General features: G+C 40.9%; 1 protein-coding gene across 5 annotated transcripts in view; it reads right to left on the bottom strand.

The window, feature by feature from the left end:
• MAPRE2 (microtubule associated protein RP/EB family member 2) overlaps positions 1–14,458 on the bottom strand; it is a 156,342-nt gene that overhangs the window by 119,159 nt on the left and 22,725 nt on the right. For all 5 annotated transcript variants that reach the window (XM_027068773.2, XM_015082325.3, XM_053206620.1 and 2 more), the window contains one exon: positions 9,602–9,663. Coding sequence is in view for 2 of the 5 variants with exons in the window: in XM_015082325.3 (XP_014937811.1) it covers positions 9,602–9,663 (62 nt within the window). In the remaining 3 variants the exon portion in view is untranslated. Of the gene's footprint in view, positions 1–9,601; positions 9,664–14,458 lie in introns of those variants that run through there.

Below are 14,458 nucleotides of genomic sequence, written 5' to 3'. Positions count from 1 at the left end.
AGTACAAGTCGCTGAGCAACCTCATGCCAAGCCAGTTTCATAGATTATGCAGAATTCACGAAGTATAAATTAAGTGATTAATGTCTGGGATGGGAATGATAATTAAAACAGAATGGATCACCTCCTTTTCTTTAGAATATTATGTTTGGGAAAAATTACATGTGAAAAAATTTTAAATCCAAGGTAATACACACTCCGGAATTCCCTAGTATAGGAATTATTCTCAGGGGATGTGGTAACACACAGGCATAAGACTCCCAGTCAGGGGGATTATTTAACCAGTTAAGATTCATAAGTTTAAAACCTACCAAAGTTAGCTTTGAAATAGACTACTTAAGTCAAACAATGGCAGGTTGGAGTAATAATAGTAGGTTAATTCTATAGACTATTCTATAGACCTTAACACTATAATCATGAATATATGTTGGGCAGCATGGAAAACTGCTCGCAACATAAAAGGAGATTAAAAGGCAGTATACTGAAGTATGCACATAGTATTGTTACAACTGTGTAAAATTACATGAGACCTAGAAGGAAAAGAGAAAAATAAATCATTAGGGTAGGATTATAGGTGACTTGCTTTTCAGGATTTCTACTATTATTTTCAATAATGGAAATTTTGGAAAGACCACAGAAGTAGAACATCATATATGTAAGACACTGAAGAAGAAAGGCAGGGGTCACCTGGGTGGCTCAGTCCATTAAGTGCCCGACTCTTGGTTTTGGCTCAGGTCATGATCTCACAGCTTCATGGGTTCAAGCCCCACATCAGGCTCTGCGCTGATGGCATGGAGCCTGCTTAGGATTCTCTCTCTCTCTCTCTCTCTCTCTCTCTCTCTCTCCCTGTCTCTTTCTCTATGCCCCTTCCCCCACTTGCACGTTCTCTGTCTCTCTAAAAATAAATAAATCAGCTTTAAGAAAGGCAGGCAACATTGGAACCATGGGAGATGTTTGATTAAATGAGTGTAGATAATCTACGTCTCATAAGATATGCCATAAGTATACTTAATTACCAAGTGACTTTTGCCTAGATGGTAAAAGATGGTGGTGTAGGTCTGTTTCTTGAGTAATTTTAATTCAAATGATCAACTGTACATCATCTATGGCACTAACAGTTGTATTTCCATGAAGGGTCACCTATAATCAACATAACTGAAATGGTGGGGGAGGGTAGGGAGGGCAGGCAGGCAGGGAGAGAAGGAATATAGGGTACAGCTTGAGATAATCAGAATTAAACACACACACACACACACACACACACACAAAGTCATTTGCTTCCTATTACCTCTATTCCACTTCCAATCCTACTCTGAAGGTTTTCTGCTTCTCTGGTAGTTCCCAACATGTATATCTAGCTGTGAATACTGCTTGTGGAAATAGCTTTGGACTCACACTTGCTTGGGTACTAATCTTGCCTCTATTACTTACTAAGCTAGAGGCCTGGACAAGTTAGTAAGCTCTGAAACTCGATTTTCTCACTTATAAAAAGCATAAACAAATTTCATGCAGAATGTATAAAGATTCCCAAGACATCCTGTGTGAAGTTGCTAACACAGTACTTCTGTACATTAGCCATTCAAGTTTGTTCTCGCCCCATCTTCTTTCCCCCTCTTTGTACACAGGACTCTGGTATTCAAGTATTAGACAGTTTAGGTAAAATGGAGGTGAATCCACCTTAGCTGTAGGTTGTTTTCACGTCTTGCTCCTTCTGCCATATTTACCCTGAACACATACCAGAAACCCCAGGCTACAACCAACTTGATGGCAGAATGAGGCCAGGCCAGACTTGTTTGGGCATCGAAGACCAGAATGAGTTTCCTGGGTTGGCTGTATCTGTAAGCTGTGTTTAAAATTTCAGTTCTATCTAATCTGGCCTTTAGAGCTGGCCGCCCAATACAGTAGCCACTGGCCACATGGGGCTGTTCACATTAAGAATAAAGAAAATGCATTTGCAATGTTCATAGTCACATTTCAAACACTCAGTGGGCACATGTGGCTAATGGCTATCGAATCGGGTGGCACAGATATAGAACATTATCACTGCAGAACATTTAGAACTCTGCCCTAAAGTTCTGAAGCTATCAGTGGGAATAAGAGGTGTCCTGGGATTAGTGCCCATCATATTCATTATTTTGCATCTTTCGGACTGGAAAAATAAACTCAGATACTGATGGGGGGGGGGGTAGAAGAAACACTTGATTAGGGGTCTCAATAGACACAAGCATTCCAGGCAGCAGCAGCCTATGAGACATCAATAGCATTCTTTGCCACATACCACAGCCCAGTTGTAAAGTGATAAGGTAGGTAAACCTCAGAGTAATTTTAGTGACATTTTTGCTAGCAAAGATGAGTACCAAATCCTTAACCAAATCCTGGTGCTCTGTGCAAGAGGCTGAAATCCACCCCCATTGCTGCAGATAGGATTATTGAATCACTATATTGCACACTTGAAACTAATAGAACACTGTATGGTAACCATACTAGCATTTTTTTTTTAAGCAGAAATACCTTATGAAGACATATAGCAGTTAAAGTTTTCCTAAGCAGTTGGCAGTTTTTTGTTTCTGGGCAACAGAGTGGTGGACTCTGGTGCTACAAGTATCTATGATGGGCAAGGGGCGGGGAGGGGACACCAAACTACTCCAAATGTTCAGCTTCACTCTGAATTACTCGAATCAGTTGTGAATTAAGGCTGGTTCCTAATAATCTACTTTGTCAACAGGGGGCCCTCATGAGCTACCATCCCTGCAGTCACCTCGAACCCGTTATAAACCAGAATATTAGCAGCCAGTCACCCGGGACCTACAACATTTTAAATAAAGCATTAGCCCACTTAAATAAAATACATGTAGTGTCCTCATGATCAAATTTTCACGTTTCTCCCACAAAGGAGCCCTTAGGAAGTTTTCATCTGCTCAGGCACATGTGCTTCATCTGGACTGCTGAGCCCTGCTAAGACCTCTTGGGGAGGGGGGGAGGGGCTCTGCCTAGAAGACAAGAACAACTATAAATTCATGGTCTCCCAACCTGAGTGGGTGTCACCGCTTCCGGATCATCCCTCTGTCTTCCTCGTCAGCACTCTGTCATTATTCATACACCAGACATTTTAATATTCTTTCAGTTTCTTTAGATCTCTGACCCTTCCACCTTACCCTCCCTCAGCAGATGGTCTTGCCTCTGACTTCAGAGGGTATTGAAGCCATTAGAGGAGGATTTAAGTTTCCTGCCCCCAAACCTACACATTCACCTACAAGGTAGCCCCCTCATTCTGTTTCTTGCTTGCTGCAGTGAAGAGGTATATCCTGGCCAGTTGCCTCTTGTCTTCTCAACGACTTGCCTGGTCACTCTCTACCAGACCTTACGTGCCCCTTTCTCTTGGCTCCTTCCCAGCAGCAATGAACTCTACAGTCCCTTTTATTATTATTTTTTATTATTTTTAATGTTTTATTTTTGAGAGACAGAGTACGAGTGGGGGAGGGGCAGAGAGAGGGAGACAGAGTCCAAAACAGGCTCCAGACTCTGAGCTGTCAGCACAGAGCCTGACGTGGGGCTTGAACCCATGAACCTTGAGATCATGACCTGAGCCAAAATCGGACACTGAACTGACTGAGCCACCCGGGCACCCCCCCCCCCCTTTATCTTCAATCAACTTTTCTTCCCCATAGATTCCCCTTTCTCTCATCTCTGTAGCCAAATGTCTGAAGGCTTATCTAAACCTGCCCTCTCCACTTGCCCTTGACTCCACTTTTTGCATTCTGGATTCCAGGTTGACTAGGCCACTGAAATTATCTTCATCAAGATCACCAACTACCTCTTTGTTGCTAAAAATCAATAGGCACTTTTTAGTCATTATCTTACTTAACCTTTGCAGAGCGTTTGGACTTGCTCATTCTTGAAACGCTGTTTTCCTTAGGCTTCCATGACAACATATTCAAATGCTCTTTCTCCTGTGTTGCTGGCTCAGGATTAATCTGTCTCATTGTAGTGAACAAATGGTACAGAAATTTCGCTATTTTCACGGAAATGTACGGTTCAGTCACGTCAAGTACATTCACGTTGTGTGTGACCGTCATCGGCATCCAACTCCAGAATGTTTTCCGTGTGATAAAACAAACTCTATACCCATTAAGGAACTCCCCTTTAATCTCCCTCTCCCAGCCCTTGAAAACCACCATTCTACTTCTCCCCTCTATTAATTTTATTCCAGGTAACTCATGAGTGGAATGATACAATATTTCTCTTTCTGTGACTGACATTTCCTTCAACCTTAACATTCATCTGCCATTTCCTTTAAGGCACATGAGTACTTCATTCTATGTATATTCGGTGCTTTGTTTATCCCTTCCTCTGTTAACGGGCACTTGGACTGCTGCTACCTTTTGCCTATTGTCAATAATGCTCCTATGAGAATGGGTGTATTCTTTTTCTTGATCTACCTCAATACTGGTCATCTTTAAGGTTCTACTCTACTAGGGCAATTTTAGCTCTACTCGCAGCTCCCAAAGCTGTTAGTGACTCCCGAAGCTATATTTGTGGTTCATTTCTCTTCTGGGGGTTCAGATTCCAAACTCCACATATATTCATTTAGATGTCACAGGCACCCTAAACGCAACATGTTCAATGCTAAGCTTCAGATTCTTGCCATCACTCTAGTAATGTTCCGTTGTCCTGTGTTTTCTATCTCAGCAAGTAATACCATCAAACCTCCCACTTATACCAGGCACCTGGCTGTCACCCTCTGGCAACCATAACACTGCCACTGGCAGAGCTTTTAGGGAGCCCATTCAATTCCATGGTCACCAGGGGACAGTTTCTCACTGTGGCATCATCAGGACCCCCTGATGGGGGTCCCAAGGGTCAGTCTGTGCTCCTCTGAAACACTCCTATCTTCATAAGTCCCCTCTACATGAAATGCTAACACCTCCCTAGAGCTCTTACCTTATTTTCCTTCTCAGCCCTGAAATAGTGCTTACCACATAGCAAACCCTCAATGCACATGTCCAAGGATTAACCCTTGACTTCTTCCTTACCCGATCCTGTCTATCTCACCTTCTAAGTTATATTCAAATCCACCCACCTCGCTACCCCAGCTGCCAGAGGGACCATTTTAAGATACGAAACTGGCAGTTTTCTCTACTTACTTTCACTTTCAGAAAACAACCCAGGGGTGCCTGGGTGGCTCAGTCAGTTGAGCATCAGATGTTGGCGCAGATCATGATCTCACCATTCGGGAGCCCTACTTTGGGCTCATGGCTGTCAGCACAGATCCACTTCAGATCATCTGTACCCCCACCTCTTTGCCCCTCCCCCACTAGTGGGTGCGGGGCACTAGTTTAATTTAAAATTTAATTTAAAATTTAATTTAGCTATTTAGGGGCATCTGGGTGGCTCAGTCAGTTAAGCGTCCGACTTTGGCTCAGGTCATGATCTCGCGGTCCGTGGGTTCGAGCCCCACGTCGGGCTCTGTGCTGACGGCTCAGAGCCTGGAGTCTGTTTCGGATTCTGTGTCTCCCTCTTTCTCTGACCCTCCCCTGTTCATGCTCTCTCCCTCTCTCTGTCTCAAAAATAAACGTTAAAATAAATAAATAAAATAAAATTTAATTTAGCTAAGTAAATTAAATTTTTAATTAAATTAAAATTTAAAATTTAAATTAAAAAATGTAATGTAAAAATTAGAATTTAAAGTTTGTTAGCAGTGGCCTGAAATGGATATGACACATATTGCTTCTACATGCAGAAAAAAAATGCATGGGCTAATTCTCTTTTTAGTTCTTATTACCCCTATGGTATAGGTAGGCAGGGAAAATTGCAGCACTGAGCACAGAACAAGCAGTGAGTGAGTCAGAAGTCAGGGTCTGGTGCCTGGACTTGGTCATCAAACATCCAATGGTAGGTTTGTCACTTAACTCTCCTCACCCAAGAACGTTCATCTTTAAAATGGGGGGAGTTGGATTAGACTGAGGTTCCTTCCAGCTGTTTAAAGAACAAGATGTAAATGAAACCCTTTTAATTCTTAGTGATTTGCTCCAGTCCTCAGCTGGTGAGGGCCAGGGATCCCAGCCCTAGCTCAGTGTATTCTCAGTGAATATACTCACTGAGGACTGAGTAGGGATGGGGCTAGAAGTATTGGCCAATTAAAAAAAAAAAATTTAGTGTTTATTTATTTTTGACAGAGAGAGAGAGAGAGAGACAGACAGACAGACAGACAGAGCATGAGCAGGGGAGGGAAAGAGAGAGGCAGACACAGAATCCGAAGCAGGTTCCATGCTCTGAGCCGTCAGCACAGAGCCCGACGCGGGGCTCGAACTCAGACTGTGAGATCATGACCCGAGCCGAAGTCGGCCACTCAACCGACTGAGCCACCCAGGAGTCCCTAGGCCAATTTTAATTGGAATGTTGGGTCAGCCCACTAGAATAACCTTCAAACTTATAGAAGCAGATCTCCCGCAGATTATGAAAAGGAAACTAATGAGGAAGACTGTCAGAAGAGGAGTCAAGTAAAAGCTCCACTTCCAGAGAGTACCCTGGCTTTATCCCTACCCCCAGTGGATCCTCTGCTAGACAAGCCATCCTACTTAGTGTATTTTAAAAAAAAAAAAACAGTCAATTCCATTAGATGCTAACCTTTAAGAGCCCTATCTTATTTACCCTTATAACCTTAGCTTTTAGCGTAGCACCTGGCACATCCATAAATGTTTATGGTATGAACGGCCAATCTCCCCAACATTAGTATCCCAATCCAACTCACCTCCAAGGTTCAGCTCAGATGCCACCTCTACCCTCCAACCCCAACCTTTCCTTCCACCTGCCCTCCCACGCTCCCAACACATCTTTCGGTATTTCTCCTATGGTGTATCTCATTTTGTATACAGTTATAGAGATTACATTTATCTATCTTAGCTTCCCAATAAGGTCAGACTCTGAGACATGAGCTATCTTCTGCTCACCATGGAAACTCTACAATATATAGTTTAGAGCAGGCACTCAATAAATGTGGGAAAAGCTTATCATTTTTATATGTATATCAAAGCAACTAGCACTGTTTTTTTACATATAGGAGACACTCAAATATTATTGAATTACATGCTCTTTCTGATCAAGTTGTGGTGAGGCTAGTACTCTCAGTGTGCTAAGGACTCCAAACCTTTTGTGAAGAAATATGATAGACTAGTTTAAAAGTCTTAAGAATGGTCATATCTTTGAATAATCCACTTCTAGGAGTTTGTAGTAAGGAAATCAACAACAACAACAAAAAGATACAAATTAGACTGAACCAAACCAACAACAAAATTGGAGGCTACTACGGTATAATTGATATGATAGTGTTCCAAGGATAGTTCTGAAGATCTTCAAAGAAGCTTATGACTAACACTAAGTAAAACACAAAGTTCACATCCAATATAGAAAAACAGGAATACTTGTGAGAAAAGAAAATATGCAAAAAACTGAAGTTATTTTGGGATGGTGTTGTTATGGGTGATTTTCTTCTTTCCAAACTTTCTTATAAATGTATCATTTTTATAATAAAAATTTGGCATAATCAACATTTATCTTTCCTTAATGTGGCTATATTTTCCATAGATAGTTATTTAGTGAGGACCAAAGCATAAAACTGAATTGTCTACTAAACAGCTATGCTCCAGGATTTAACTCCAGGATTCAAAGGAGACCTCACTAGGGAGGCTATTCTGGGTCATAAGGTAGAAGGTACAGGCATTGTTGGGCATAGTGCAGAAACAGATTTGGATAAGGAGCAAGCAGCTAGACTCAGTCAAGGATTCTCAGGAACCACACAAGTGAGTGAGATGACTCACTCAAGCAACTATTAACACTAGTTTCTGAGAGGGTTAAGTAAGGAGGCTGCAAGCCAGAAGGGATATGAAGAGCAAGGAGAGGAATTAAGAACAGTGGTCTTCTTGGTAAGGAGATAGGAAATGGTGGAGAACTATTATCTCACAAGGTTCTACAAACTATGGCTTGCCAGCCAAATGCCATCTACTGTCTGTTTCTATAAATAACGTTTTATTGGAACACCGCCAAGCCATTTATGTATTGTCCATGGCGGTTTTCACACTATGAGTTGAATAGTAGTGACAGAGACCCGTATAGCCCACCAGGCAGAAAATATTCATGATGTGGCTCTTTACAGAAAAGGGAGCATTTGTCCTGTAGTCCTAGATATAAAGACATTTATAAATAGACACCCCATTTAGGCATTGGGGTACCTTTTTCTATTACTTTTTCTTTGAACATACCGGTCTAGGAGATAGGCATCTATAGAATTTATCATCCAAATGCAGATACTTTTGAGGGTGAAAGGGGGTGCTCATGAGACCATGCTCCCAGACAATGAAGTAAACCAGGACTATTCCAGATGCATGGGCCCCCTACCATAAGGGCTGGTAGCAAAAGAAGTTTCCAAGAGCACTCAAGGTCTGCTTTAGGCATATGAAGCAAGCTCAGATGACTCTCCTGGTCTCCTTGATTCTTTCTACTTTAATTGCCCTCAGACGCCTTTCTACTTCCTTCTGTCCCAGCTCTGGTCCTTGAAAAGTCCCGCTGCTTGGATACCAGTCAGAGTTCAGGATCTCCATTTTCATTAGAGCAAAAGGAAAAAAGTTTACTCATCCCATTTAAATAAATTATTTCACATCAATACAAGTAAGAATTTTATACCTGCAAATTTCACTTAGTTTGATATCAAGATAACTCCTTAAAATGCTATCCTTTGTTAGTATTTAAGCTTTCTCTGCTCAAATAATTAAGAAATAACCATTAATCACAGCATTTATCACAATGGAACCCCAAACCAAATATATTATCCATTGATTTGAGCTTTTAGTACTGAAACTTTTTTTTTTTTTTTTTTGGTAAAAATTTTTGGTGTTGGGGGAAAGAAATAAAACTAAAGATGTTTAGAACATTTTTGGTGAAGTCTTGGATGTTTTACTCAGACTGTTCTCTGAACAACAGTAGCTCACAGCTTTGAAACCTCTGTGGATGGCTTTCCAAAGGTTGCCATCTGGTGGAATTTCAGTTAATTGTTTCTTTGTTCTAGGGAGCTGCTGGAGGTGAGTGAACCTTGAAGGCATTAGAGAGACTCAGAATACCAGTGAGAGATAAGTGAAGTTGAAATGATAGGGTCTCAAACACAAACCCTAAACTGAAAAAAAAAATGAGGCTTTGAGTCTTTGTCTCCTTCCCAAATCCTCTCCACTCCCTATTGTAAAGTCTGAGAATTTGCCTTGATTTTGATTATAAATAAATGAAATAGAATATTTGTTCACAAATAATACTGAATGTCCTGAGATGACTTGATTACATCTTGATATTCTCCCTTCACTTATCATTAATAATATCTCCAAAAGTAAACTTTAAGTTGCTTGGCCATTTTTAGAGGAATTGCTGATAGTGGTTAATTAGCCCTTGATACACTTGAGAGATGGATTATAGTTTGAAAAATAATGTTTTAACGGAGAATGTTTACTGGAATACTTTAATTGTAAAATGGGATTGTGAAGATAAATTGTTACAAAGGCACCAATACTTCAATTCCATCAGTAGACAAGGATTCCCACACTATTTTATATTTAAACCCTACCTTGAGCATCCAGGCTCTCTCCCTGGCTGTCGAGATGAACCGTACCGTTGAGAAGTGGGATTCTGGGATAATAAGAAAAAGAAAAAGAACGTTTAATAGGATGAAAACATGGGAGCAAAGAGTTATAATTGAGTTCATTGGGTGTAGTTAGCTATGGAAAGGGACTTTGAAACATACACACAATAACAAAACACAGTTGGTTTTACCACAGGGGAGAGATTAAGTTAGGCAAGCAATAGGGTTCTCAGTCTCTATTTTACATTAATTTTTAGGTTGATTATGGTTTATGAGTATTTAGTATAATGTCAATTTTATGAAAGTAATTTCTTATCTTTTCACCTTTCCCTGTGATAGTCTGAGGCAATGAGAATTCATGTGTTAGCAGGAAGCAGAGCCTCTATGGGGTATCAAAGGTCAACATCAAACTTCCTGAAACTTCAGCTTATTTTCAGGGTTTATTTTTTTCAGAGTACGCTCCATGCCCAGCACAGAGTCCAACACAGGGCTTGAACTCACCACCCTGAGGATCAAGACCTGAGCGGAGATCAGGAGATGCTTAACCCACGGAGCCACCCAGGCATCCCTATTTCAGGTTTCAGATCTAGTATCAACACAGGCTTATTCTTCTAATCAGAAGATATTTTTTAATAGTTTAAAATTTTTTAAATAAATTAAAAAATAATTTCTTTTTGAGAGAGACACAGACAGAGCCAGCAGGAAAGGAACAGAGAGGGAGACACAGAATCCGAAGCAGGCTCCAGGCTCTGAGCTGTCACCACGAGCCCTACACAGGGCTCAAACCCACAAACAGCGAGTTCGTGACCTGAGCCGAAGTCAGATCTTTAACCGACTGACCCACCCAGGTGCCCCAATAGTTTATTCATTTTTGAGACAGCATGTAAGCGCGCATGCATGCACACGCGCGCGCGCGCACACACACACACACAGAGTGGGGGAGTGGCAGAGAGTGATAGGGAGACAGAGAATCAGAAGGGACCTCTCTGCTGACAGCAGAAAGCCCGATCCAGGGCTGGAACTCATTAACCTTGAGATTGTGACCTGAGCCAAAGTCAGACGCTTTACCTACTGAGTCACTCAGGTACCCCTAGTCAGAAGATTTTGAAAGGCTAGGCATTCTAAACAATGCCAGGATCCAACTTAAAAATATATATACCAACAAATGATAATTTGTGTCAATTAGCTATTTCTCTTCCAAACATGCTCTAGCTAAGTGAGAAGACAGTAAACTGACAAGGGACGGATCTAATTCTTGAGGCTAAGAAATGTGTCTCAATTCCAGGTTTTGAGGATCCAGTGTCAGGGTGGGGAGTGGATGGTTACTGGGGAGACTGTTTATGGCTCAAGCTGGTGCTGCTGAAAAGGACCCATGATGTATATGTGCACAAGCCTTAATGGTCTTTCCACCCCTCCAAGGAACACATCAGAAATGACTGCTGCCTTCCACCTAGGCCCTCACTGCACACTGCTCTTCTGAAATGGTCCTGTAACAGAAAATACAAATGCCTTTGGTGCCTACTTGGTTTTTTAAAAAGTCAATTGCATAAAAATAAAGTATTTGTGGCACACCTGATGCAACATGATTAATCCTAGACACAGTTCTGGAGATGTTGCCGGGAGATTTCTTTAAAAAAAAAAAAAAAAAAAAAAAGGAGGCACTTTACTCCTTTTCTATAAGACAAAATGGAGATGGTAACACAGTGCAAGGAAAAAAAAATAGAAACAAGATAGTAGGTGCTGAGAGAAGTAAAGGTAGGAGCTGGTTTTTCAATGTTATACTCTTCAGTAATGGAGCTTAAAAGGCATTTGCAAATTTGGCTTGTTTCAAAAAAAATCAGAAAATTTAATATACATGGTCTTGAGGACCGAACTCTGGTAACAATTTTTTCTTTCCAAGAGAACAAGTAGAATTTCTTTAAATATTTTAGGGCAGAGTTTAATTGCATAGGTATTTCACATCTTTCCATAAATCTAACGATAGTTGATAAAAAAAAAAATCAGACAAAAAAATCTGTTCCCACCCATGTCATTTTCCTAAGTCCTCCAATCTTCCAGCAATTAATTGAATTACGCTAAAATTTTCATTTACCTTATTTAACTATGTTACCAGGGAAAGGACTGGCCACCCAGCTAGGAAGCAAGAGTACAAAAGTTCCAAGTTTACCTATAAACTAGATAATTCACCCTTTGAAAATTCAGGATTGGCTGTATACAATTGGTCTTCTTCTGCTGACAATGACCCCTTGCTCATTTTCCAACAGCTGTAATGGGTCAGTTTGAATGGGATCATTTACTGAAAACTATGTACCAATCATTTCACACATTTTATCTGATTTCACCTTCAAAATCTTAATACCAGTTAAGAAACTGAGGCTCAGGGTGGTGGTGCCATATCCGGGGTGGTGGATCGATGTCCATATCATGCATCTAGAAAGTGACCCTTTCTGACAAGAGTCTGATGGACTCAAGTGTCTGCTCAGCCTTTCACCCATAGCCACTGTAAAAGCCAGGCCTTCGCCATAGATTTGAAGGCCACAGACAGTCTTTGCTCTGCTCGTGGCAGAGAAGTGCTCAATAAGGCACAACCTTGCAAGGTGGCAGGTGAGGCAGTTTTGTCTGTGATGTGCGACAGCAGCAAAGAGGTTCTTATCCATAAATTTCATACTTGATGTAAAAATTAAAAATGGAGCACAGTATAAATACAAAATAGAAACCTAGGAGAAACATAGAAAACCTTTGAGACCTAGGGCCTGGCAAAGAGTTCTTAGCCTTGATACCCAAAACACAATCCATAAAAGGTAAAGTTAAATACACTGGACTTCATCAAAATTAAAAACTTTTGTCCCTGTGAATTGGATGTAAATACAAGGTATAAACTAGGAGAAAGTACTTGCAAACCATAGATCTCACAAGAGGACTAGTTTCTAGAATAAAGAGTTCTGAAAGCAATTAAAAAAATTCAGTTGAAAAGTGGGCAAAAGACGTGAACAGGCATTTATCTGAAGAGGATATATAGTTAATAAGTATATGAAATGATATTTAACATTAGCCACTATGTGGGTGAAAATTAAAAACCGTTATGAGATATCACTACACACATAGCAGAATGGCTAAAATAAATAGTGACAACTTGAAATACTGATGAAGATGTGAAGAAACTAGAGCAGTCACATCACTTATAAGAATGTCTAGGGTTCTGCTACCCTGCCAAACATTTGTTTTAACACAAAACTACCATACAATCCACCAATTGTACCTCTAGGCATTTTTCCAAATTAAAATGTACATTTATAGCAGTTTTGTTTGGTTTTAGCAGTAGTCAAAAGCCAGAGACAACCCAGATGTCCTTCAACAGGTTCACGGTTAGTCGAACTGTGGCACATCCCTACCACGGAATGCTACTTAGCAATAGAAAAGAACAATTCATACATACAACTTAGACCAATCTCCAGAGAATGATCCTGTGTGAAAAAAGGCAATCCCAAAAGGTCATATACTGTATGATTACATTTATCTGACAGTCTCAAAATAAGTATAGAATTGGAGCACAGATTAATGGTTGTGGGGTAGAGAAAGAGAAGCAGGAGTGGCAGGAAGAGGGGGTGATTATAAAGAGGCAACATAAGGCATCCTTGTGATAGAAATGTTCTGTATCTTCAACGCGTATTAGTGTTGATATCCTGGTTGTGATGTTATACGTTTGTAAGTTGTTGGGACACCTGGGTGGCTCAGTCAGTTAAGTGTCCAACTCTTGATTTAGCTCCAATTGTCATCTCCCAGTCATAGGATCGAGCCCCCTGTTGGGCTCTGCATGGACAGTGTGGACTCTGATTGTGATTCTCTCTCCCTTTTGCTCTCTGCACCTCCCCGCTCCCCAAATGACCAACATAAAAATATGTAAGATGTTACCACAGAGGGGGAGAACAGAGTAAAGGGTACATGGGAGAGAGCTCCATATCGTTCCTTACAAGTACACGTTAATGCACAATGATCTAAAAACAAAAAGTTTAATTTAAAAAAGATTGGCCAGTAACTACAATTGAGGGGGAAGCTCTCTTATTTTCTTACCTTTTTAGAGAAGAACAAAATCCCCCAAACAGTGGGCAAGATGGGGTTGGGAATTTGTCCCACTTCGCACAGATCCAAGAAAAAAGCTCACCCACGGTTCTAGCATGCAGAAACCACTGTGAACAGTTCACTCCTGCCTACCTTAGAGTTCTCTATCATCCCCCTTTTCCACATTAACCTTAATAAACTTTCATTTAAAGTGAAAGTATCGATACAAATACACTCAAAACCAGAACTAACTTCTAAGTAGTTTGTTATGCTCTGCATTTTTGAAACGATCTCTCCTACCTTCAGGTTCAGGCGATCCAAGAATTTCCAACAATTCCCACCCTTATTGGCTCAGGACTAGCATTTCATCCCCCGCGGTTCTCGTAGATGACAAGGTAGGTGTTCTGTATTCTAAACCGGGTCACACTACAGAAGAGCACAACCGTAACCACCCCTACACAAGCATGAGCTTACAGGGTTTTCTTTTACGTTAGAAGAGACCACATTGACTTCTACTCTTCCTATTTTAAGCGCTAGGCAGCTTCTCAGAAATAAGCCAGCCGCTGTCTCTTGGCCTTCTGGTTTTAAATGCAGAGAGCAGGTGTCTTTGTTAGAGTAAGAGTCACGACAGAGCCAAACTCTTTAACAGAGCACATTCTCAGTTACTATAAAAGTCTATTTTCCTTCATCCTCTAGCAATTTCAAATCCTCTTTCTTTGAAGAAACTTGGAATTCTGGCATCCCATGTGTGGGGCATAGAGCATCTGTCCTAGCTTGAGAGTC

This window comes from Acinonyx jubatus, chromosome D3, assembly GCF_027475565.1.
Source record: "Acinonyx jubatus isolate Ajub_Pintada_27869175 chromosome D3, VMU_Ajub_asm_v1.0, whole genome shotgun sequence".
In the NCBI taxonomy this organism is placed as follows: Eukaryota; Metazoa; Chordata; class Mammalia; order Carnivora; family Felidae; genus Acinonyx; species Acinonyx jubatus.
Note: the sequence above shows the minus strand (reverse complement) of the source record. Positions and strands in the feature narration are given on the sequence as shown.